This window comes from Tasmannia lanceolata, unplaced genomic scaffold, assembly GCF_043159265.1.
Source record: "Tasmannia lanceolata isolate RefF3 unplaced genomic scaffold, GAP_Taslan_0.1 ptg000003l, whole genome shotgun sequence".
In the NCBI taxonomy this organism is placed as follows: domain Eukaryota; kingdom Viridiplantae; phylum Streptophyta; class Magnoliopsida; order Canellales; family Winteraceae; genus Tasmannia; species Tasmannia lanceolata.
Window position 1 is genome coordinate 59,488,773 of NW_027518680.1, and position 26,548 is coordinate 59,515,320.

The 26,548-nt window shown below is 38.3% G+C and overlaps 2 protein-coding genes and 1 pseudogene across 4 annotated transcripts; all 3 read left to right on the forward strand.

The window, feature by feature from the left end:
- The first annotated feature begins 245 nt into the window (after positions 1–245).
- On the forward strand, positions 246–341 carry LOC143870143 (U6 spliceosomal RNA; annotated as a pseudogene).
- Positions 342–2,625: 2,284 nt separating this feature from the next.
- On the forward strand, positions 2,626–9,553 carry LOC143863775 (xylan glycosyltransferase MUCI21-like). Of its 2 annotated transcripts, none has more exons than XM_077374548.1 (3): positions 2,626–2,788; positions 7,364–8,036; positions 8,644–9,553. In XM_077374548.1, the coding sequence occupies exons 1-3, from the start codon at positions 2,665–2,667 to the stop codon at positions 9,176–9,178; spliced, it is 1,332 nt and encodes a 443-aa protein (XP_077230663.1). In that variant the 5' UTR covers positions 2,626–2,664; the 3' UTR covers positions 9,179–9,553. The 2 variants fall into 2 exon arrangements, with proteins under 2 accessions (XP_077230663.1, XP_077230657.1); XM_077374542.1 differs by lacking the exon at positions 2,626–2,788 and adding an exon at positions 3,187–3,401.
- Positions 9,554–11,449: 1,896 nt separating this feature from the next.
- On the forward strand, positions 11,450–18,764 carry LOC143863790 (xylan glycosyltransferase MUCI21-like). 2 transcript variants are annotated; one of them, XM_077374556.1, is made up of 3 exons: positions 11,450–11,615; positions 16,618–17,290; positions 17,855–18,764. In XM_077374556.1, exons 1-3 carry the CDS (start codon positions 11,492–11,494, stop codon positions 18,387–18,389), a joined length of 1,332 nt encoding a protein of 443 aa, XP_077230671.1. In that variant the 5' UTR covers positions 11,450–11,491; the 3' UTR covers positions 18,390–18,764. The 2 variants fall into 2 exon arrangements, with proteins under 2 accessions (XP_077230671.1, XP_077230679.1); XM_077374564.1 differs by lacking the exon at positions 11,450–11,615 and adding an exon at positions 12,109–12,216.
- Positions 18,765–26,548: the final 7,784 nt, after the last annotated feature.

Genomic DNA, 26,548 nt, shown 5'->3' on the forward strand with positions numbered 1-26,548 from the left:
GTTGGAGTGTACCATGTAGTAGGGTGCCATTACAAAGAATGGAAAGAGAGGAAATGGAGATTAAGGATTTTCCGCCACTTACTTTAAATCCTATTGCAACTAGAGTTTTGTCTTTTGAACTATTAGCTTATACCATATAACATAAGCCTTTTCCATGTCAATTTTCACACAAATAGCCCTATGCTTATATGTCATCCCGGGTAATGTTGAGAGCATCTCATGAACAAAATGAATTTTCTCAGTAAGTTTCTTCAGAGACATCCGTTAAAATTGAAATGATACAAAGATTATTAGCATGGCCTCTGCACAAATTGAGAAATGAAGGGAAAAAGGGGACTTTCCCAGTATGACATCAAAAGAGAGAGGGGACATTGGGATTTGGAAATGGTCTTAGGAAGAAAAGTATTTAGGCATGCAATTGAGTAAGAGCAATTCTTTGCTGACTTATGGGCCTCTTTGGATACCGTAAAAATAATGGGAAATGATATCAACACTCCACCGTTTCAATAAGATGCACGAAAGCATCTTATCGTTTAGTATTTAAAGGGTTGTCAGGGGAATATTACAGTTCTCAAAAGCTCTTTAAATACTAAACGACAACATACTTCACGCATGTTAAAGTAAACTTATCTTAAATAATGGCTTCCAAATCAGTTGTGTTGTCACACTTACAAATAAGCCTAACTTAAAATAAACTTATTTTTAAAGAAAATATCTGTATATCTTAATTAATGGCTTTCAATGCGGTTGTGATGTCTAACTTGCAAATAAGACTAACTTAGAATAATCTTATTTTTAAAGGAAATATCTCTTAAGACAAGCAACATTTTTGTTAAGAAAAATGCCCATGTAAAGCATGGAACCACTTGCACATGTACATCAATCGATAATCTAGTCCTTGAATATTGATTGCCATCACAATTTCAGCTTTAATCCCTTTGAAAGCACCCTCATGGGATGATTCTAGACCTTTTATCGACCAAGATGAAAAATAAAGGGATATGATATTTTCACCCCTCTGCAGTACGCATTCGCCCCCTTTTAACGTGAACAGTGGGCAACTTTAACGCTTTTTGACGTCAAAATCACGTTAAAAGGGGGCGAATGCGTACTACAGAGGGGTGAAAATATCGTCTCCCAAAATAAATCCTATAGATTTATTTAAGCCGTTGATTTTTTTACGTTTGTATTAGATTATGGTCATTTTTATTCTTCGAGACGAGATGAAGAATTTTGAATTTTCACTCATTCTTGGATGAATTTCAAGGAGAATCAGTCGTGCTTATATAGAGCACTTACATGATAAATATAGAACGAAATCAAGTTTACCATAGAAAGAAATAACTATAGAATATTCTAATCTACCCTACTTACTAATTCAATCTAGCTGCCTAATCTAATGGGTTTACCTCAATCGACCAACTTGCCTAATCTGACACCATATGATCCAACGGTGAATCTCAAACCATCTCACATATTCTAACAGAAGAACATCTTGCAAGTCAATCTCATTTGTAAATAAGAACAGATATTAGTGGTATCGAAAGAGACCCTTCATTATTAAATTAAACATTTACTAATTATAGAGTTAATTATTTGTTAATCTAGATATCAATCTCACTTATTATTCTTTTAGGGCACGATTGGCAACCATTAAAAAAATTCATGGAATATTTGTATTCCTAATGTAAGAAAAATAAAAAAAAACTATTACAAATAGCAAATTTAGGCAATGATAAATTCGCACCCCATGTAGATGATTCACACCACTTTTAACTGATTCCTGAGAGACGGACTTAGTCACTCTCTGTACCATTATAAACCCAAAAAGGCGCTCTTACATTTGGATTTTTTAAGGGGGCCCTTGAGTTTAGCATTCCTCGCCTTTACTTTACATATGTCATGTGTTAGCTGCCGTTGACGTTCACCATCTACGCAACCACGTGGCGCCTCACACGCCACGTTGTGTAATTTTAAAAGTAAATGATAGATTCGTCCCTCTTTCTTCCCTTGGCCACCCCAATTGGGAAAAAAATTAGTATAAGTACACCGCAGGTGGGTGGTCGTAGGAAGAAAATGGGGCAAAAATATTCTTACATTTTCAAGTCTCAAACCACGTGGCTATTTCTAGCTTTGGTTCTTTAGTGCTAATTAAAAAGAGAGATGATTTTTTCGCCCCCCTGTCGGATAATGCGCCCCACTTAACGTGAATTGAGGCAGACTTTAACGCCTCATAACGTCAAATCACTTTACAAGAGGGGCGAATTATCTTACCAGGGTGGCGAACAAATCAGGTCCCCATTAAAAATCTAAGTTTTATTCTTTATACCATTTCTGTTGTCCAATTCAAAGAACGCCAGCGTGGTGTTTCGTAAGAAAAATTAGCATATAATAATCTTCGGGAAATGTTATATTCTCCCCGCTTTCTTCCTTAGGCCACCTTATTTAGTATAAAAGTGTAGATAAATATACTAGAGGGGGCTGTCCAAGGGAAGAATAAGGAGGCGAATATATCATTTCCAAGAAATATCATATATGGCCCACGTGGCCCCCACCTTTTATTCCCTCCTCCGCCCCTCCCTTTAAATTCTTCGCTCTCTCAAAATCCAATTAAGAGGAATTTCTAATCTCAGATCTGAAGTTCCAAATCCCATATTTTAAGAAATGAAGAGAAAAACTTCAACAGGAGTGATTCTGTGTCTCGGATTTTTAATCGTCTTCTCGCTTCATCAAATCTCTTTCTGGAGAAGTTCAAGAAAGTTTCCGATGAGTTCATCAGAGATTAAAGGTATGTTGATTCGTGAATCCTTGATTTCTATTTTAGTTTCTTCACCTTTCAATTAAACAGATTTACTTCTCTTTTATCTGTTAGGGATTTGCTATGGATTGTGAAACACAAATCCAACCGTCTATATTCATGGCCACAATAGATTGTACCTCAAACATATTTACATATTTCGTCTGAAATTTCGGAATTTCGGTCGGAAAAAACGAAATTTCGTCCCGAATTTCCAAAACTTAACCCAAAAACCTGTTTTTTAAAATTAATTTAATATTCTACTGAGATTTCGGTTGGAAATTTCGGCCGAAATTTGGTATCGAATAAAATAATGTTTTTATCGTTTCCCCGGATTTCTGTAGAAATTTCGATTTTGGTGGGGTCCGAAACTGGTACCGAATCAAAGTTTTAGGATTATGCTGCGGTGATAATTGTATCAGAATGGTCTATTTACGTTGGGGCCCAACAAAGGGAGACTTTGTATGTGGCGAGTCTGGCGACTTTATCAGCGACTCTATTTACACTTCCCTAATGAGAAATCATATGTGGACCCTACCTTTCATGGGCAATAACTCTCCCTTTCCACTCTTGTCTCATCTCTGCCTCATCTCCTTCGGATTAGGTATGCTTCTTATTCAGACATTAAAAATAAAATAAGGGAAATGTTATCAACACTACTGTATTTTGATGAGGGCACTCCTCACTTTATTAAAAAGTACTGTATGGCCCGCACCATAAGATGATCCAAACCGTCCATTATATGGGCCACAACCTAAATAGGTTGTACCCCAAAAGGTTGATCCTAACCCTCTGATCTACAAGGGTTAAGATCAACACTCTAAGATTCAGATCGGAGGGTTAGAATCAGTCTATGGAAATGATTTTTTGGGCACAAATTATTTAGGCCATGACCATCTAATGTACGGTTTCGATCATCCTATGGTGCGTGCCATACCGTACTTTTAATAAAGTGAGGAGTGCCCTCATCAAAATACAGTAGTGCTGATAACATTTCCCTAAAATAATTAAAAGAAATACAATATATTTTTTCAGCAGCATAAAAAAACTTTATAAAAATGAGGAAAGGGTTCTTGGCTTCCTGCTAATGGTGGCCCACATTGTTGAGCTGATCCTAAGCATTCATTTGAAAGGCTCCATCATGATTGGGGTTTGTAACAAAAATCAGCTTCATTGGATCATTATAGGATGTCCATTTGTGGGAGTGAAAATTGATAGATACTGTTTGTCCACTAATCTTTCTATTTTTTTACCCTACAAATGGACACCCTAAGATGATCTAATGGAGCTGATTTTTTGTGGACACCCTATCCATGAAAGGGCCTTCCAAATGAATGCTTTGGATCCCCCCAACAATGTGGGCCCACATTGTTTTACGTTAACGTTAGCAGGAACACTTTCCTCTTATAAAATACAAGATGGCACCAAAACAATCTAAAACATATCTAATGGGGAAAAAATTGTTATTGTTTTAAGCATTTGAAGTGAATTTAAAACTTTTAACAATAGAAAAATTAACACATCTAAAATTCCACCTTGGTGACCCATCATTTTCATCTCGTAATCCCAAAGATGTTTCATTTTAAAAGCTTATTTGTTACAAAAAGTAAGAGATATATTAAGAGGACGCAAAAAATAGGCAGCTAGCCGCCTTCGAATGACCAATTCTTTCTTGCCACATTTCTCAGTTGCTTTCAACAAGCATCAGTTCTCCTATCATTTTCCATAGAAAAAATGTAATAATAAAAAGGAATTGTCTAGACAATCCTTAATAATATAATAAGGGAATTGATATTTCCGCTCCCCTTTTAGACCAATCCACTCGAACTTGGAGTGGATTGGTCTAAAAGGGGAGCGGAAATATCAACTCCCCTATGGTTTGGTTATTTCCGCTCCACCTTTAGACCAATCCACTCCAAGTTGGAGTGGATTAGTCTAAAAGTGGAGCGGAAATATCAGCTCCCTATAATAATTGTAAAGTGAAATATTCACCCTTTTTTTTTTTTACTTAGGGACCACCTCTAGTGTATTTATGAATACTCTTTTACACTAGAAGCGGCTGTCCCAAGTAAAAAATGGAGCGAATATATCATTTCCCTAATAAAGGGTCCCAATATATAAAAAAGTATGTAGGAGTGCCAATATCATCTTGGGCAAAAAATTATAAGCTCTGCATCCTTTAATTTGATCTTTGTCGTGCTTATATCAACTTATTTTAACGACACAATGAAGGTAGTATTTTCCTTTAGTGTAAGAATTGTGCACAGATGGATTTGTTATCCTTATCGAGTGTCAAACCCCTTCCCCTAGTTTTATCCCAGTCCTTCAACCAAAGGTGATTATTTATAAATGTGGGACGATACATTGATCGGGGCTGTTGATCTGGTGGACCCCATGTGTCTAATCGATCCGATGATCCCAGCCCTTTTGCCAATGGTGACTTAGAATACCACTTTTGGCTACATATGTTCAGGCGGTTCAGCCATTGGTTCTTTGCAAGCCAATATATATATATATATGAACAAGATGATGGGTTTCCATTTGCCATGGGACTAGAACCCATTGTGTTGGCTAGTGGTGGTGCCCCACCAAAACAATGGTTGTGATCACCAAATTATAGGGTATCTCAAAAATAATTAAGGAAGTGAAATATTCGCCCCTTATTCTTTCCCAGGCCCCTCTCTAGAGTATTTATAACCATGGTTTTAAATTTCGACCAGATTTCGGTGAGGACTGAAACCGAAATTCTCGAAATTTACCAAATTTAGTTCGAAATTTCAGGAATTTTGTCGAAATTTGTATTAAAATAATAATATTTTTGAAATTTTGGTAATTTCGGTCGAAATTTTGATCCCAAAAATTAGGCGTTTCAAGAGCTAATACCAAATTTCGCCCGAAATTTTTGGATCTCGGCTGAAATTTCGGTCTCGGATAAGTCTGAAATTTTAGCCGAAACCGAAATTTAAAACCATGTTTATGATTGCTCAGGAAAAGGGGGCAAATATATAATTAAAATATTATGGTTACCTTTAATATTAACAAAATGCTACTAATACCCCCCTGACCATGTTTTGATAATGGAACAACTCACTTTGTTTTACACTTAATCTTCGAGAGCTTTTTGGGAATTGTAATAGCCTTCTACCTGTGGTTAAAACATGTAAAACAAAGTGAGTTCCTCTCATTATCAAAATATAGTTGTGCAGATATATGTCCTCTAACAAAATAAAGTTTCTCAAAAGTCACTCTTTTTTTGTGTAGAGGTATTTTCTAGCATATTTAGCTATTACTAAAAATTTCCCAAGGTTTATACCTGAAAAACAATTTTTTCAAGCTTTGATAATTGATAGAGGAACTCTAAACTGAAGGGCGCCTTTGCATAAATACGGTGAAAGGGCGCCTCAATTGGTTGAAAGTAGATTTAATGCTTTGACTTTTACATCTTCGGCACTATTATAAATGCGCTTAAATGCACTTTCAACCAATGGGGACACCCTTTCACCTTATTTATGCAAGGGCGCCCTTCAGTTTAGACTACCTCTTGATAGATAATGCCTTTTTTTAGCTTGGCGTAGGAAAAAAAATTAAGAAAAAATTATCATGGTTGTAGCCAAATATTGTGACTGCTCAGTTTCAAAAGTAGGTGGATTCATCTATATTTGTTTAGGATTTCTAAAAATATGTTATCTTTTCTCATCCTCGTGTCTCTCGGTCTCTCTTTAGGTGTTATATCTTTGTCGTGATCAGTTGGGTTTTGCTTTATGAGGTGTAACCCTTTAGGTTATAGAAGGTACCCTCCCTTCAAGGTACTCCAACATTGGCTCAAAACATTTTCTACCTACATCCCTTCTTGCCCTTGAAATGGAAGTCTACCTCGTGTCCTTGAATTGATAACCATGCATCTTTTGAAGAACCTAGTAGCAATAACCTTCACCCCAATGGACCAACAAGGGGTAGTATGAAAGCCTGCTTCAAAATGGAAGCACTAGAGTACCTCTTAATAATGAGGATTTTGAAGCCTCCTTCAAGGTAAAGCTTGATACATGATTGTGGATCATCTATATCTGTGATTTCACGTTGAATAAAAAAATATGTATCTTCTCCGGTTGAATATTCACATGTTGAAATATTCACCTTTTGTCCATCAACTAAATACAAATTCTCATAGGACCCATTTCGATGCCTCATATTTTGTATTTGGATTTGGAATTGAGTTTTGAATACAAAATGAATAGATCCACCAGCTCATGGTGAGGGATACAGAGAGGGAAGAGAGGGGACTTCCTAGTGGAGGGGAGAGGTTGAGGAGCAAAGAGGGTGAAGGAAACTGCCGATGTAGAGGCTGGATACCTCATATTTTGTATTTGGATTTGGAATTGAGTTTTGAATACAAAATTAATAGCAGCGAGGAGCCAGTTTCCATGCAAAAAAAAAAAAAAAAAAAAAAAAAAAATCTAATAAAAATTTTCCATTTTCTGAAACTCTCGAATAATTTGACTTTTACTTTTTTGTTTTATTTTTAGAAATTTTTTCGTATACTAAAAAATTTTCTTTTCTTCTTTGCAGAACAAATAGAGGACTGGCGGGCCCCAGTGCTCAACGAACCACCAATCAATTGCGATCGCTCCAAATACCGTTATGATCTCTGCACTCTCAACGGCCCAACGGTCATGAACCCAACTAACTCTACCTTCCTAATAGTGGACCCCACCACCCAAACCCCACCCACAACCCAAAAGATCCGTCCTTACCCTCGCAAATGGGAGACCCACGTCATGTCCCAAATCAAAGAGCTCACCCTTTCCACCTCCGGCGCCCTCACCACCGGAACTTGTCATTTCCGGCACGATGCTCCTGCACTCGTCTTCAGCTCCGGCGGGTACACCGGGAACTTCTGGCACGATTTTAATGACGGCCTCGTCCCCCTCTTCGTCACCATCCATTCTTTATTCCGCGAAGATCCGATCCTTGTCATTGCCAATTGCCGCAATTGGTGGCTCACAAAGTATGTTGAGATCCTCAGGCAACTTACGCGATATCCGATCATTAATCTTGATAACGAAACCGCGGTTCATTGTTTCCCCTCCGTAACCTTCGGCCTAATAAGCCATGGTGATCTCTCCATTACCCCCTCCCTCATGCCCAATTCCGAGACCCTCCTCGATTTCCGACAATTACTTGACCGCTCTTACTCCCCGGCTAGGGACCATCACCTGCCGCCACCCACCACCCGCCCACGGTATTGTTCGATATTTTTAAAATAGAAAAATGAGATTTTTCTAAGACTTCTGTTCTAGTGGTGCAACTGGGGTCGGTTTTCTGGGATTAGGATTGAGCTTTTAGCTTAAAATTGGGTTGGGTTCAGGATCATTTCAACTCATTTTTCAGCAAAAGCTCAACCCGACCCGACACAAGTTGCGCCCCCTATATATTCTTTTTATTTGAAATGGTATTTCTACTCAAAAGCCACTTATGTTGTGAAAAAATGCTATTTTAAAATGTAAGGGAAATTTCATATGAATTCATACTGGAGCATTTTCTGCATCGGTGGATGAAGAATCGCGAACATCAGAATTTCTGGTCTTTTTATCTTCTACAAAAGAAGGCTTAAGGTCTCATTTTCAATAAGGGCATTCTCCTCTTTTACCCTTCTCCTTTAAGTAAGGGCATACTCGTTGTCTTGAACTCGGGGTGCAGCCCTTGTTCTTGGCGTAGGCATTGTATCCTCAGGACTTATTTCCGTGAAGTCACCTGCATAAGTAGGAAAATAAAGTCTATAAGAGAAAGCTTCTTCCTTTGTTCTAAATCGCATTTTGTTCATCCACCATTACAATTTGTCCCGACAGGTTAGTACTGGTCTCTCGGAAAGGCAATGTCAGCCGTGTGATCCTCAATCAGGCCGATGTGATTCGAGCCGCGGAGGAGGTAGGCTTCAATGTGGAGGTTTTCGAGCCCAACAAGTTCACATCTCTACCAGAAGCATATGGGCTGATCAACAGGAGCCATGCGATGTTTGGTGTCCATGGCGCGGCACTGACCTACTCGTATTTTCTCCGGCCCGGCGCCGTATTCATACAAGTGATGCCACTTGGGCTTGATTGGGTGTCTGAGAATTGCTTCGGCGCGCCGGCCCAGCAACTTGGATTGGACTACATGTTGTATAAGATCAAGGTTGAAGAGAGTAGTTTGGTAGAGAAATATGGAAAGGATGATTTGGTGTTGAAGAACCCTAAAGCTGTAGTGAAGAACAATTGGCAGAATACTCATAAGATATATTTGAAGAATCAAGATGTGAGGTTGGATTTGGATAGGGTTAGAAAGTATTTGAAAGTGGCTTATAAGAAGGCTAAGAGATTCATGGAAAAAGAAATTCAGGGTTAACGTTTAGACCTTTGGTTTTTTCAAGAACTAGGAGCATGTTTACAATTCTTTCTTAGAAAAAGGAATTCTGTCAGAAACAGAAAGGAAAAAGGTGAAACAATCACAATACACAGGTTGTTGATTAAAGATATGTGATATACATAGCAAAATTCGTGAAAGGAAGCATCAATAGCCTCCAAACATCTTTTCTCAGAGACCAGGTATCCTCCATTTATTGGGTTTTTGAGAAGGGATGGCATTTTAAATTTTTTTTTTCCCTGGATCATTTCAGTTGTGGATGTTCTTGCAGAAACTAGACAGTGGAAAAAGGAACCTCCAATTTTATAGTTGAATACTAAATAGAAAAGGTACATAAATGAAGATCTCGTTTCTCAATCTCTTTTTGATTTATTTCATTTTTTTAGAGGTGGGGTGGGGGAGGACATTTCCATGGAGGGTGGTGATTTACTAATCTTTATGCATCTTCCCAAGTGAAAAGTGTGAGTATTTCTAGGGGTAGATCTTTTGAAGGCAATAATCTGGTAGCTTGGTCATCTCATATCTCCGCAATCCAAAAAAAAATAGGAGCATTTCATCTTCCATAATAAATAAATCCAACTGGCAGAGTTACTCTGCAAGACTGCAACCCATCAAAACTTAAGTCCACACCAATGAAATTAAACCATAAAAATCCTCCTAATTATCCAGAAGAACAATTACTCACATGTCTCAAAATAAAATAATAAATCCAATAACTAGAAACTCAAAAAGCTAGTCTACGACTCTACGTAGCCACTCTCTCTGGTCCCAAGCAATGTCAAGTCTGAGAATCTAAAAAAATGAGAACAACATGAGTGAGCTCGAAAGCTAGTTAGAAATATAGCACAGCCCAAGATGGGTCTTAAGCATTCCAAGAACAAAAGGCTAAAACCGACGATTAAACATAGCATTATCAGGAATGACTGGGCACGCACCATAATATCAGAAATTTAAAACCAAAGCGGAGTACTCGTAACCATATAGAAAACTCAGAATCTCATGTGCGTAAGCTGATCACATCACAGACTCAACTGCTATTTCACTGGCAGCACAGATTGAAACAAATTTCTCAGAGTACAAGTCGGCAGGGCCAACATATCACTTCCTATTAGTGGGAAGGACAACGTATCACATCCCATTGGCGGGAAGGGCTAACATATCATGTCGCATTGGCGCGAGGGGATCATAGCCAACATGAGATGCCACATAAAATGCGAGCAAAATAGTTTTTCTGATCATGATCACAAAGTAACTGAAACATGTAGAAGAAGGCATGCTAGACCCTATTTTATAAAACAGAAGTTTGTTAAACACAAATGCTTGGAAATCATTCAGGAAAGCCCGAGAACACAAGTAACTGAAATATCTCGAACAAGGCATGCTAGAGTCTATTTTATAAAATAGAAGTTTGTTGAACAAGGCTAGGTACAAATCTAAAAGATTTCAGTATCGGTACGAAATTCCGTCCGAAATCTCATAGGGCTCAATAGGAAGCAATAGTTCTAATAGGGCTCTGTTCATGGGAAAAAAATAGTATAAGTACACCGCAGGTGGGTGGTCCTAGGAAGAAAATGGGGCAAAAATATTCTTACATTTTCAAGTCTCAAACATTTCCCCATTTAAAGCTTTGAATAATGATATGGCATTTCACAATGTAGGACCCACCGTAGACATGGCATTTCCTAATGATCAGCACTGTCGAGGCACGATCAGCACCGTTAGATCAGTGGCAAGCCCGATATAAACCACGTGGCTATTTCTAGCTTTGGTTCTTTAGTGCTAATTAAAAAGAGAGATGATTTTTTCGCCCCCCTGTCGGATAATGCGCCCCACTTAACGTGAATTGAGGCAGACTTTAACGCCTCATAACGTCAAATCACTTTACAAGAGGGGCGAATTATCTTACCAGCGTGGCGAACAAATCAGGTCCCCATTAAAAATCTAAGTTTTATTCTTTATACCATTTCTGTTGTCCAATTCAAAGAACGCCAGCGTGGTGTTTCGTAAGAAAAATTAGCATATAATAATCTTCGGGAAATGTTATATTCTCCCCGCTTTCTTCCTTAGGCCACCTTATTTAGTATAAAAGTGTAGATAAATATACTAGAGGGGGCTGTCCAAGGGAAGAATAAGGAGGCGAATATATCATTTCCAAGAAATATCATATATGGCCCACGTGGCCCCCACCTTTTATTCCCTCCTCCCCCCTCCCTTTAAATTCTTCGCTCTCTCAAAATCCAATTAAGAGGAATTTCTAATCTCAGATCTGAAGTTCCAAATCCCATATTTTAAGAAATGAAGAGAAAAACTTCAACAGGAGTGATTCTGTGTCTCGGATTTTTAATCGTCTTCTCGCTTCATCAAATCTCTTTCTGGAGAAGTTCAAGAAAGTTTCCGATGAGTTCATCAGAGATTAAAGGTATGTTGATTCGTGAATCCTTGATTTCTATTTTAGTTTCTTAACCTTTCAATTAAACAGATTTACTTCTCTTTTATCTGTTAGGGATTTGCTATGGATTGTGAAACACAAATCCAACCGTCTATATTCATGGCCACAATAGATTGTACCTCAAATATATTTACATATTTCGTCTGAAGTTTCGGAATTTCGGTCGGAAAAAACGAAATTTCGTCCCGAATTTCCAAAATTTAACCCAAAAACCTGTTTTTTAAAATTAATTTAATATTCTACTGAGATTTCGGTCGGAAATTTCGGCCGAAATTTGGTATCGAATAAAATAATGTTTTTATCGTTTCCCCGGATTTCTGTAGAAATTTCGATTTTGGTGGGGTCCGAAACTGGTACCGAATCAAAGTTTTAGGATTATGCTGCGGTGATAATTGTATCAGAAAGGTCTATTTACGTTGGGGCCCAACAAAGGGAGACTTTGTATGTGGCGAGTCTGGCGACTCTATTTACACTTCCCTAATGAGAAATCATATGTGGACCCTACCTTTCATGGGCAATAACTCTCCCTTTCCACTCTTGTGTCATCTCTGCCTCATCTCCTTCGGATTAGGTATGCTTCTTATTCAGACATTAAAAATAAAATAAGGGAAATGTTATCAACACTACTGTATTTTGATGAGGGCACTCCTCACTTATTTAAAAAGTACTGTATGGCCCGCACCATAGAATGATCCAAACCGTCCATTATATGGAAGGTTGATCCTAACCCTGTGATCTACAAGGGTAAAGATCAACACTCTAAGATTCAGATCGGAGGGTTAGAATCAGTCTATGGAAATGATTTTTTGGGCACAAATTATTTAGGCCATGGCCATCTAATGTACGGATTCGATCATCCTATGGTGCGGGCCATACCGTACTTTTAATAAAGTGAGGAGTGCCCTCATCAAAATACAGTAGTGCCGATAACATTTCCCTACAATAATTAAAAGAAATACAATATATTTTTTCAGCAGCATAAAAAAACTTTATAAAAATGAGGAAAGGGTTCCTGGCTTCCTGCTAACGTTAGCGTAAAACAAAGGTGGGCCACATTGTTGAGCTGATCCTAAGCATTCATTTGAAAGGCTCCATCATGGGTGGGGTTTGTACCAAAAATCAGCTTCATTGGATCATTATAGGATGTCCATTTGTGGGGGTGAAAATTGATAGATACTGTTTGTCCACTAATCTTTCTATTTTTTCACCCTACAAATGGACACCCTAAGATGATCTAATGGAGTTGATTTTTTGTGGACACCCTATCCATGAAAGGGCCTTCCAAATGAATGCTTTGGATCCCCCCAACAATGTGGGCCCACATTGTTTTACGTTAACGTTAGCAGGAACCCTTTCCTCTTATAAAATACAAGATGGCACCAAAACAATCTAAAACATATCTAATGGGGAAAAAATTGTTATTGTTTTAAGCATTTGAAGTGAATTTAAAACTTTTAACAATAGAAAAATTAACACATCTAAAATTCCACTTTGGTGACCCATCATTTTCATCTCGTAATCCCAAAGATGTTTCATTTTTAAAAGTTTATTTGTTACAAAAAGTAAGAGATATATTAAGAGGACGCAAAAAATAGGCAGCTAGCCGCCTTCGAATGACCAATTCTTTCTTGCCACATTTCTCAGTTGCTTTCAACAAGCATCAGTTCACTCGAACTTGGAGTGGATTATCTAGACAATCCTTAATAATATAATAAGGGAATTGATATTTCCGCTCCCCTTTTAGACCAATCCACTCGAACTTGGAGTGGATTGGTCTAAAAGGAGAGCGGAAATATCAACTCCCCTATGGTTTGGTTATTTCCGCTCCACCTTTAGACCAATCCACTCCAAGTCGGAGTGGATTAGTCTAAAAGTGGAGCGGAAATATCAGCTCCCTATAATAATTGTAAAGTGATATATTCACCCTCTTTCTTTTTTTTTTACTTATGGACCACCTCTAGTGTATTTATGAATACTCTTTTACACTAGAAGCGGCTGTCCCAAGTAAAAAATGGAGCGAATATATCATTTCCCTAAGGGTCCCAATATATAAAAATGTATGTAGGAGTGCCAAGATCATCTTGGGTAAAAAATTATAAGCTCTGCATCCTTTAATTTGATCTTTGTCGTGCTTATATCAACTTATTTTAACGACACAATGAAGGTAGTATTTCCCTTTCGTGTATGAATTGTGCTCAGATGGATTTGTTATCCTTATCGAGTGTCAAACCCCTTCCCCTAGTTTTATCCCAGTCCTTCAACCAAAGGTGATTATTTATAAATGTGGGACGATACATTGATCGGGGCTGTTGATCTGGTGGACCCCATGTGTCTAATCGATCCGATGATCCCAGCCCTTTTGCCAATGGTGACTTAGAATACCACTTTTGGCTACATATGTTCAGCCATTGGTTCTTTGCAAGCCAATATATATATATATGAACAAGATGATGGGTTTCCATTTACCATGGGACTAGAACCCATTGTGTTGGCTAGTGGTGGTGCCCCACCAAAACAATGGTTGTGATCACCAAATTATAGGGTATCTCAGAAATAATTAAGGAAGTGAAATATTCGCCCCTTATTCTTTCCCAGGCCCCTCTCTAGAGTATTTATATCCATGGTTTTAAATTTCGACCGAAACCGAAATTCTCGAAATTTACCAAATTTAGTTCGAAATTTCAGGAATTTCATCAAAATTTTGTATTAAAATAATAATATTTTATTCTAAAATTACCAAAATTTCGCTTCGGTCGAAATTTCATCCCAAAAAATAGGCGTTTCGAGAGCTAATACCAAATTTCGCCCGAAATTTTTGGATTTCGGCTGAAATTTCGGTTTCGGATAATTCCGAAATTTTAGCCGAAACTGAAATTTAAAACCATGTTTATGATTGCTCAGGAAAAGGGGGCAAATATATCATTAAAATATTATGGTTACCTTTAATATTAACAAAATGCTACTAATACCCCCCTGACCATGTTTTGATAATGGAACAACTCACTTTGTTTTACACTTAATCTTCGAGAGCTTTTTGGGAATTGTAATAGCCATCTACCTGTGGTTAAAACATGTAAAACAAAGTGAGTTCCTCTCATTATCAAAATATAGTTGTGCAGATATATGTCCTCTAACAAAATAAAGTTTCTCAAAAGTCACTCTTTTTTTGTGTAGAGGTATTTTCTAGCATATTTAGCTACCACTAAAAATTTCCCAAGGTTTATACCTGAAAAGCAATTTTTTCAAGCTTTGATAATTGATAGAGGAACTCTAAACTTAAGGGCGCCTTTGCATAAATACGGTGAAAGGGCGCCTCAATTGGTTGAAAGTACATTTAATGCTCTGACTTTTACATCTTCGGCGCTATTATAAATGCGCTTAAATGCACTTTCAACCAATGGGGACACCCTTTCACCTTATTTATGCAAGGGCGCCCTTCAGTTTAGACTACCTCTTGATAGATAATGCCTTTTTTTAGCTTGGCGTAGGAAAAAAAATTAAGAAACAATTATCATGGTTGTAGCCAAATATTGTGACTGCTCAGTTTCAAAAGTAGGTGGATTCATCTATATTTGTTTAGGATTTCTAAAAATATGTTATCTTTTCTCATCCTCGTGTCTCTCGGTCTCTCTTTAGGTGTTATATCTTTGTCGTGATCAGTTGGGTTTTGCTTTATGAGGTGTAACCCTTTAGGTTATAGAAGGTACCCTCCCTTCAAGGTACTCCAACATTGGCTCAAAACATTTTCTACCTACATCCCTTCTTGCCCTTGAAATGGAAGTCCACCTCGTGTCCTTGAATTGATAACCATGCATCTTTTGAAGAACCTAGTAGCAATAACCTTCGCCCCAATGGACCAACAAGGGGTAGTAGGAAAGCCTGCTTCAAAATGGAAGCACTAGAGTTCCTCTTAATAATGAGGATTTTGAAGCCTCCTTCAATGTAAGGCTTGATACATGATTGTGGATCATCTATATTTGTGATTTCACGTTGAATAAAAAAATATGTATCTTCTCCGGTTGAATATTCACATGTTGAAATATTCACCTTTTGTCCATCAACTAAATACAAAATCTCATAGGACCCATTTCGATGCCTCATATTTTGTATTTGGATTTGGAATTGAGTTTTGAATACAAAATGAATAGATCCACCAGCCCATGGTGAGGGATACAGAGAGGGAAGAGAGGGGACTTCCAAGTGGAGGGGAGAGGTTGAGGAGCAAAGAGGGTGAAGGAAACTGCCGATCTGGAGGCTGGATACCTAGCATTAACCTTCGTCCCAATGGACCAACAAGGGGTAGTATAGGAATATTTATGTGTTGTAGTCCATCAACTACAAAGCCTGCTTCAAAATGGAAGCACTAAAGTACCTCTTAATAATGAGGATTTTGAAGCCTCCTTCAAGGTAAAGCTTGATACATGATTGTGGATCATCTATATTTGTGATTTCACGTTGAACAAAAAAATATGTATCTTCTCAGCTTGAATATTCACATGTTGTCCATCAACTATAAGTTCTCTTAATTTTTTTGTTATTTTATGTTGAAATGTTCACCTTTTGTCCATCAACTAAATACAAATTCTCATAGGACCCATTTCGATGCCTCATATTTTGTATTTGGATTTGGAATTGAGTTTTGAATACAAAATGAATAGATCCACCAGCTCATGGTGAGGGATACAGAGAGGGAAGAGAGGGGACTTCCTAGTGGAGGGGAGAGGTTGAGGAGCAAAGAGGGTGAAGGAAACTGCCGATCTAGAGGCTGGATACCTCATATTTTGTATTTGGATTTGGAATTGAGTTTTGAATACAAAATTAATAGCAGTGAGGAGCCAGTTTCCATGCAAAAAAAAAAATCTAATAAAATTTTTCCATTTTCTGAAACTCTCGAATAATTTGACTTTTCCATTTTTCTTTTATTTTTAGAAATTTTTTCGTATACTAAAAAACTTTCTTTTCTTCTTTCCAGAAGAAATAGAGGACTGGCGGGCCCCAGTGCTCAACGAACCACCAATCAATTGCGATCGCTCCAAATACCGTTATGATCTCTGCACTCTCAACGGCCCAACGGTCATGAACCCAACTAACTCTACCTTCCTAATAGTGGACCCCACCACCCAAACCCCACCCACAACCCAAAAGATCCGTCCTTACCCTCGCAAATGGGAGACCCACGTCATGTCCCAAATCAAAGAGCTCACCCTTTCCACCTCCGGCGCCCTCACCACCGGAACTTGTCATTTCCGGCACGATGCTCCTGCACTCGTCTTCAGCTCCGGCGGGTACACCGGGAACTTCTGGCACGATTTTAATGACGGCCTCGTCCCCCTCTTCGTCACCATCCATTCTTTATTCCGCGAAGATCCGATCCTTGTCATTGCCAATTGCCGCAATTGGTGGCTCACAAAGTATGTTGAGATCCTCAGGCAACTTACCCGATATCCGATCATTAGTCTTGATAACGAAACCGCGGTTCATTGTTTCCCCTCCGTAACCTTCGGCCTAATAAGCCATGGTGATCTCTCCATTACCCCCTCCCTCATGCCCAATTCCGAGACCCTCCTCGATTTCCGACAATTACTTGACCGCTCTTACTCCCCGGCTAGGGACCACCACCTGCCGCCACCCACCACCCGCCCACGGTATTGTTCGATATTTTTAAAATAGAAAAATGAGATTTTTCTAAGACTTCTGTTCTAGTGGTGCAACTGGGGCTCGGTTTTTTGGGATTAGGATTGAGCTTTTAGCTTAAAATTGGGTTGGGTTCAGGATCATTTCAACTCATTTTTCAGCAAAAGCTCAACCCGACCCGACACAAGTTGCGCCCCCTATATATTCTTTTTATTTGAAATGGTATTTCTACTCAAAAGCCACTTATGTTGTGAAAAAATGCTATTTTAAAATGTAAGGGAAATTTCATATGAATTCATATGAAAGGGTGCCTTCATGTCTTTTTATCTTCTACAAAAGAAGGCTTAAGGTCTCATTTTCAATAAGGGCATTCTCCTCTTTTACCCTTCTCCTTTAAGTACTCGTTGTCTTGAACTCGGGGTGCAGCCCTTGTTCTTGGCGTAGGCATTGTATCCTCAGGACTTATTTCCGTGAAGTCACCTGCATAAGTAGGAAAATAAAGTCTATAAGAGAAAGCTTCTTCCTTTGTTCTAAATCGCATTTTGTTCATCCACCATTACAATTTGTCCCGACAGGTTAGTACTGGTCTCTCGGAAAGGCAATGTCAGCCGTGTGATCCTCAATCAGGCCAATGTGATTCGAGCCGCGGAGGAGGTAGGCTTCAATGTGGAGGTTTTCGAGCCCAACAAGTTCACATCTCTACCAGAAGCATATGGGCTGATCAACAGGAGCCATGCGATGTTTGGTGTCCATGGCGCGGCACTGACCTACTCGTATTTTCTCCGGCCCGGCGCCGTATTCATACAAGTGATGCCACTTGGGCTTGATTGGGTTTCTGAGAATTGCTTCGGCGCGCCGGCCCAGCAACTTGGATTGGACTACATGTTGTATAAGATCAAGGTTGAAGAGAGTAGTTTGGTAGAGAAATATGGAAAGGATGATTTGGTGTTGAAGAACCCTAAAGCTGTAGTGAAGAACAATTGGCAGAATACTCATAAGATATATTTGAAGAATCAAGATGTGAGGTTGGATTTGGATAGGGTTAGAAAGTATTTGAAAGTGGCTTATAAGAAGGCTAAGAGATTCATGGAAAAAGAAATTCAGGGTTAACGTTTAGACCTTTGGTTTTTTCAAGAACTAGGAGCATGTTTACAATTCTTTCTTAGAAAAAGGAATTCTGTCAGAAACAGAAAGGAAAAAGGTGAAACAATCACAATACACAGGTTGTTGATTAAAGATATGTGATATACATAGCAAAATTCGTGAAAGGAAGCATCAATAGCCTCCAAACATCTTTTCTCAGAGACCAGGTATCCTCCATTTATTGGGTTTTTGAGAAGGGATGGCATTTTAAATTTTTTTTTTCCCTGGATCATTTCAGTTGTGGATGTTCTTGCAGAAACTAGACAGTGGAAAAAGGAACCTCCAATTTTATAGTTGAATACTAAATAGAAAAGGTACATAAATGAAGATCTCGTTTCTCAATCTCTTTTTGATTTATTTCATTTTTTTAGAGGTGGGGTGGGGGAGGACATTTCCATGGAGGGTGGTGATTTACTAATCTTTATGCATCTTCCCAAGTGAAAAGTGTGAGTATTTCTAGGGGTAGATCTTTTGAAGGCAATAATCTGGTAGCTTGGTCATCTCATATCTCCGCAATCCAAAAAAAAATAGGAGCATTTCATCTTCCATAATAAATAAATCCAACTGGCAGAGTTACTCTGCAAGACTGCAACCCATCAAAACTTAAGTCCACACCAATGAAATTAAACCATAAAAATCCTCCTAATTATCCAGAAGAACAATTACTCACATGTCTCAAAATAAAATAATAAATCCAATAACTAGAAACTCAAAAAGCTAGTCTACGACTCTACGTAGCCACTCTCTCTGGTCCCAAGCAATGTCAAGTCTGAGAATCTAAAAAAATGAGAACAACATGAGTGAGCTCGAAAGCTAGTTAGAAATATAGCACAGCCCAAGATGGGTCTTAAGCATTCCAAGAACAAAAGGCTAAAACCGACGATTAAACATAGCATTATCAGGAATGACTGGGCACGCACCATAATATCAGAAATTTAAAACCAAAGCGGAGTACTCGTAACCATATAGAAAACTCAGAATCTCATGTGCGTAAGCTGATCACATCACAGACTCAACTGCTATTTCACTGGCAGCACAGATTGAAACAAATTTCTCAGAGTACAAGTCGGCAGGGCCAACATATCACTTCCTATTAGTGGGAAGGACAACGTATCACATCCCATTGGCGGGAAGGGCTAACATATCATGTCGCATTGGCGCGAGGGGATCATAGCCAACATGAGATGCCACATAAAATGCGAGCAAAATAGTTTTTCTGATCATGATCACAAAGTAACTGAAACATGTAGAAGAAGGCATGCTAGACCCTATTTTATAAAACAGAAGTTTGTTAAACACAAATGCTTGGAAATCATTCAGGAAAGCCCGAGAACACAAGTAACTGAAATATCTCGAACAAGGCATGCTAGAGTCTATTTTATAAAATAGAAGTTTGTTGAACAAGGCTAGGTACAAATCTAAAAGATTTCAGTATCGGTACGAAATTCCGTCCGAAATCTCATAGGGCTCAATAGGAAGCAATAGTTCTAATAGGACACTGTTCATGGGCGTATGTTCGATTTGCATTAAACGACGGAAAGGAGTTTTATCTAACAAATCCTTATGCTCTCTTCTAAGTTCTAGGGATTTGTAGCACATGTGCAACTTGGAGGCGGTGCAACGGGAGTCATATGGAATCTGCACAAGATTAATATACAGATTTTACAATACAGAAAACGCCATAGTATATGTGAAAATATCTAACAATAGCTCTATTTACGGCAACATTAATCGATATAAAAATATTACATTAGGTTTAGGAAGGCAAAATTAGGTTACCTGTTAAGTAAAAAGGAAAATAACTCGCATATTTCTTTGGGTTTTCTTCTCGGGTTTTTCTCATGGGTTTTCTTGGATTTCTTCTTGGGCTACTCTTTGTGTACGATCATGGTTGAGAGGACAAGGGAAGGGTTGCAGGTTTTTGTGTGTGTTTGTTAATCCATTGAAATCCTTGTATAATGATTTTCTCGTGGTGGAAGATCCTGTTCTCGCCTGTGGATGCAGGTCCGTGTCGAACCACGTAAAACCTCGATGTTCATCTTGTGGTTTGCTTCTTATTTTACTTTTCCGTTAATTTGTGCACGATCAAATGGGATTTTCCCGGCGGATTTTCTCAACGGATAATAAAGTTTCTTTCACCACTACTTGCTAGAGTTTATAATAGAAATATAAATATATATATATATATATATATATATATATATATATATATATATATATATAGAGAGAGAGAGAGAGAGAGAGAGAGAGAGAACATTTCCTACACACTTGTGTAGGTAAGTTACCTACACACTAGCTTAGGGCCCACATTGTTTGGGTGATCCAAACAATTCATTTGAATGATCCTCACATAGATATGGTGTCCACAAAAAATCAGATCCATAGGATCATCCTAACCATTCAAACTATGGAGGCAAAAAATGGACTAATTTGTGAAGGTTTATACACGTCCATTTTACCTCCACAAATCGTAGGGTTGGGATGATCCTATAGATCTGATTTTTTGTGGACACCCTATCTATGTGAGGACCATTCAAATGAATTGTTTAGATCACCCAAACAATGTGGGCCCCCACTGTATTTTAAGCTAGTACGTAGGTAACTTACCTACACAAGTGTCTAGGAAATGTTCTCTCATATATATAGGGTGATCCAAACAATTCATTTGAATGGTCCTCACATAGATAGGGTGTCCACAAAAAATTAGATCCATAAGATCATCCTAACCATTCAAACTATGGAGGCAAAAAATGGACTAATTTGTGAAGGTTTATACACGTCCATTTTACCTCCACAAAGCGTAGGGTTGGGATGATCCTATAGATCTGATTTTTTGTGGACACCCTATCTATGTGAGGACCATTCAAATAAATTGTTTGGATCACCCAAACAATGTGGGCCCCCACTGTATTTTAAGCTAGTGTGTAGGTAACTTACCTACACAAGTGTGTAGGAAATGTCCTCTCATATATATATATATATATATATAAGAATAAGATTGTGCGGTCGGCCGCACCAAGCTTAGGTGCGGTCGAGGGCCCCAAACTTATGTGGGCCCACATTGTTAGGATGATCCAAAGCATTCATTTGAAAGGCACTTACATAGATAGGGTGTGTACAAAAAATCAGCTCCATAGGATCATTATAACCCATCCAAAAGTGGAGGGCAAAATGGACAGACACAGTTTTCCACAAATCTGTCGATTTTTTGCCCCCACTTTTGGAGGGGTTAGGATGATCCAATGGAGCTGATTTTTTGTACACAACCTATCTATGATGGAGCCTTGCAAATGAATGGTTTTGATAAGCACAAAAAATGTGGGACCCATGTGTTTGGACCCTCGACCGCACCTAAGCTTAGGTGCAGTCGACCGCACACTCCTTTTCCTCATATATATATATATATATATATATATATATATATATGAGAAAAGTGTTCCTACGCGATGGAGTAGATAAGTTATCAGGCTTAAAATACAATGGGGGCCCATATTGTTTGGGTGATCCAAACCATTCATTTGATAGGTCCTCACATGATAGAGTGTGCCCAAATATCAGCTAAATAGGATCATCCTAACCCTTCGAACTTTATTCAAATTTAATTGATTTTTTCTCTTTCAATTTTTGATAGAAACCTAGAGCACAGATGCATGTGATATTTAATCATTTATACTTGAGGAGATGGGGATTATTCCTTCAAGGAAGGAGGAGGCTCTGGTACGGTAGGTGCAGCAAAATCACTTCTAAGGTGACGACGAGATGGGTTTTGTACTTATGAGGAAGGAATCGAATCTGGTGAGGACCGGGTTTGTACCTGATAAAATAGAAAATTTCTATTAATCTTGGATTGAATTACATAGAGCAAGTGTTTAAATTGAACACTCAAAAGATAAACATAGAAAGATAAGAAACAATAAAACAATCAAAAGATAAAACACAAAAAGAAACAAGAGAAAAGCGTTAAGGAGCTTAACTGTGCTTTAGTGGTTTATAAAGCCTCCCATTGGTTCCTTTCTTGCGGACCTGCTACATGTTTCAAAGGATGACCCTCTATACGAACCAATGGGAGGCTTTATAAACAACTAAAGCGCAGTTAAGCTGCTGTTCTGCAGCGGAGGAACTCTTTTCTCAAGATACAATGCAACATAAGACTGAAAAGATAAACAATAGAAAGATAAAGAAGCAATTGTAGAAAGAGATAAGAGATAGAATCATTCTTAATCTAACCAGTACGTCTAAGAGATAAAAGATCAATACAAGTCTTACAATAGCAGCAAAAGGACTTAAAATGCATAACGCAGAACAAAGCTCGAGGACGTAGAAATCTGCAACGTTTGTGGGAAGCACATATAGAGTGACATGGGAAACGAGCGGGTGCGGACTATGGAGACACAAGGCTCTTCGTTTCTGAGAAGTGATATATTCTCCTCCTTTTTTCACTTGGGACATACCCCTTCTGGTGTATTTATGAGACAATGGTTTCAAATTTCGGTTTCGGAAAGTGCTTCGGTCCTCAGTCCTCACCAAAACTGAAATTTCTGCCGAAATACACCGAAATCAAATAAAATCATACAAAATTTCGGCCCAAATTTCGGTAAAGTATTAACTAATGGAAAAAATCGAGTTTTTTAGAGTGAAATTCCTTAAATTTCGGGGGAAGCAAATCAAAATTTTGAAATTTCGGTCAAAATTTTGTATCGTGTGGGTACATGGTATTAAATTTCGGTTTCGGTACCGTTTCAGACCCCGCTGAAATCGAAATTTTGGCTGAAATCCAACAAAACAATAAAAATATTATTTTATTCAATACCAAATTTTGGTCTCAGAAAAACCGAAATTTCAAACGAAATAAAATACTGTTTCGGGCATGGTATGTTTCAGTGTCAGTCCCGACCAAAATCCGAAATTTCGGATTTCGGTCAAAATTTAAAACCATGGTCGGGTATACCCGATTTTAGTTTTGGACTTTTGATAGAGACCGAAATCCTCGAAATATAAAACCATATAAATTATTACTACACTTTTACAATAGATGGGGGTGTCTAAGCACATAATGACGAGGTGAATATATTATTGTCCTCGTTTCTTGGTAAGACAAACCGTCTATTTTATAGGCCCAAAATAGGCATGCCTCGAAAAAAAGTTGAGAGATTGGAGGCCCCTCATTCATTCATTGCAGGCCACAATCTTACAAAAGAAAGATCTTGGCGTGAATCCTGACCTTTCATAATCTCAAAATGATGATCATCAATCATATCACAGTTTAATCACTAATACAGTGAAGTGATATGTCTTGTTTTACACTAGAGTGGGTTGTCCCAAGTAAAAACAAGGGTGAATATATCATTTCCCAACGCCCTCTTCGGTTCCCCTAAGACTAGTTTGCCATTGTCCCGAAGTAGAATGGCTTGAGTTCCCACCTAAACGGAGCTTGTATGCGCATTTCATTCTTCTATCTTTTCAGTTGTTGTAACGGATTAAGTGTTAGAACGGGAGTTAGAATGCCCGAATGTCTCCACTCACTGAGGTGAATTGGCTAAGTATGGCCAACTTCTGTGGTCGACGACACATCTAGCTCAGTTTGTGCTATGGCTAGAAACAAAAGCGTTCCTTGGAATAAAAACCTCTCTCCGAAGTTTCTCCTAATTGGTTGGTTAGTGCGTGCCTTCTCGGGGCTCACTCGTCCCCATGAAATTCTATGCTTTCCATCTCTCGCCATGAGAATAATTGGCTTAAAATTAAGTTTAAACGGTGAAAAATCTTATTTCTAGCCGATTTTCCCAAGTTCAATTTGAATTTTAGCAATTTTTTCTTTCTTCTTCTTCTATACACAGAGGGTGATTGGGATCATCGAATGGCATAACAGCAAGAGGGCGACCAGTTGGAATTTCGCACCTACTCCGCCTTTTACTCCTTAACTTTATTTCTAACAAGATGCAGAGGCTATATAAATTGAAAATTTACCTTGAGAACATGCATCACAACTCGTCCATTTGATGGCCACAACGTAAATAGGTTGTGACCCCAAAATCATTTCATAGGATGATCGCAACCCTCCAATCTATAGAGGGTTCCATAATATGCAGTTTCTCTTTAGATCGGAGGGCTAGGATCATCCAATAGAAATGATATTTTGGGGCGCAACTGATTTACGTTGTGGCCCATCAAATGGACAGTTTAGATTATCCCATGGTGTGGGCGTGCAGTTCATTTTGAAATGGGGCCTACCTTATTCAAAGATTTCAACAAATTAACTGTTGGGCCCACCAACGGTGAGAGAGAGAGAGAGAGAGAGAGAGTAGTGTTGTACCGGTTGTAGACTATAAAAGGGGATTTTATGCTAGAAGGGGTTGGGGGACATCACTGCTCTTCTTTTTCAGTTTTCCGTTGGTTCATTTATAGGACACATAAACCTTATTTTACATGAAATACATGTATTTTAGTCATTTTTCATGAAATATCACTTGGCCAATTTTTGAAAAGAAAAAACATTTTGGTCAATTTTTATTAGATAGGGCTGCTTAAATCATTTTTCCTTTACATATAACTAATTTTTTATTTTCCATCAGATAGACTTTTTTTATTTTTTAATGGTTTTATCCATGGTATTAAATTTCGACCGAAATCCGAAATTTTTATTAGATAGGGCTACTTAAATCATTTTTCCGAAATGCATCAAAACCGAAACGGTCATTTATTTAGGCCAAAATTTCAGTTTTTCCGAAATTTGACCAAAAAAATCTGTTTTTTTTATATTAATTTAATATTTCACAGTAATTTCAGCTGAAATTTAATATGGAATAAAATATTCGTTTCGGGTTATGTTCCAGATTTCGACCGAAATTTCAAATTTTCGGTCGAAATTTTGAAATTCCAGGGGCTGAAACCGGTATCGGTACCGAAATTTTAAACCTTGGTTTTATCAGATAAAGATACATTGAGTATTTCCCACGAAATTGAGAGAGCTTGGGGTGATCCCTATCTATCTCATTTTCAATATTGAAGAATGCAGGTCAAATTGCCTCATCTCGGGTGAATGTAGAAGAGAGAAGGAGCTATTTACCACCACTGGAGAGGTAAATAGGAACGAATATTTTCATTGGAACAACCATCATTTCTTAGGAGGAGGTAAACAAACGCTTTACCCCTTATTTACTGGAACAAATCAGGGATGAAGTTTGGAAGTTGGAAGCTTGAAATCCCTACAAAGAAATTTGGGAATGTATAGGCAATTTCACAAAAGCAATTTTGGTGCTAAGGCTATTTTGCAAAAGCAAATTTGCAGCCCCACTTTTTCACCAGAGAAGTGTCACCTCATACACCATGTTTGGCCACCATGAAAAAATACTCAGTGGGATCTTTATGGGGCCAGCTTTGTTGAGTTGAGTTGAGTTGAGTTGGTACACTGACCAAATGTTGTTAGAACACCTTGAACGAATGGAGTTTATCTATGTAGTAAATAGTAGTCTGGCCAAATGCTATTAGAAAATTTTGATCCAATGGACCTAGATCCATGATCTATCAAGACTTTTTAGGGTTCTGCCAACAAACCTAAACTAATGAGGGGTACAACCCTACAAGTGCCCTCTTTTGCCTTAGGTGATCAAATCTGTTGACCCAAACCAACTATGTGCTGCCCAAAGAAGGTCGAGAACACCTTTGATCCATCAAGCCTCCTTTATAGGATTATAAACAATAAAAGGTAATACGAATAAAAGTTTATAAGATTATGAATATACTAGCATTGTTGGCCCATGCTATGAATGTGTAAAATAATGGACCCCAACCCATCAAAAAGCATGAGGTGTAAAATAGTGGACTCGCCTGATGGCGGAGATTGTGTGGCCCATCCCATCAAAACATGATGTAAAATGAAGGGTCGCACCTGGATGCATGGGTTTGAGTAGAGTTGATGAGACCCACTCTATCAAAATATGCTGTAAAATGATAAGCCCCACCCCCTATGCATGGATTTGGGCGGAGTTAGTGGGACCCACTCCATTAAAGCATAATGTAAAATGGGGAGTCCCACCAGAATCAAAACATGATGTAAATAGTGGAGATTGTGGGCCCACTCATGGGTGTAAAATGGTGGCCCCAGCATGTGGATGGGTTTGGGTAGAGAT

What these genes read in the sequence shown, in the direction of transcription:
- LOC143863790 (XM_077374556.1), top strand. Translation starts at nt 11,492, where the DNA reads ATGAAGAGAAAAACTTCAACAGGAGTGATTCTGTGTCTCGGATTTTTA. An exon ending in GAGTTCATCAGAGATTAAAG is followed by an intron (nt 11,616 to 16,617) that starts GTATGTTGATTC and finishes TCTTCTTTCCAG; the next exon opens with AAGAAATAGAGGACTGGCGG. An exon ending in CCACCCACCACCCGCCCACG is followed by an intron (nt 17,291 to 17,854) that starts GTATTGTTCGAT and finishes TTGTCCCGACAG; the next exon opens with GTTAGTACTGGTCTCTCGGA.
- LOC143863775 (XM_077374542.1), top strand. Translation starts at nt 3,221, where the DNA reads ATGGTCTATTTACGTTGGGGCCCAACAAAGGGAGACTTTGTATGTGGC. An exon ending in CCTCATCTCCTTCGGATTAG is followed by an intron (nt 3,402 to 7,363) that starts GTATGCTTCTTA and finishes TCTTCTTTGCAG; the next exon opens with AACAAATAGAGGACTGGCGG. An exon ending in CCACCCACCACCCGCCCACG is followed by an intron (nt 8,037 to 8,643) that starts GTATTGTTCGAT and finishes TTGTCCCGACAG; the next exon opens with GTTAGTACTGGTCTCTCGGA.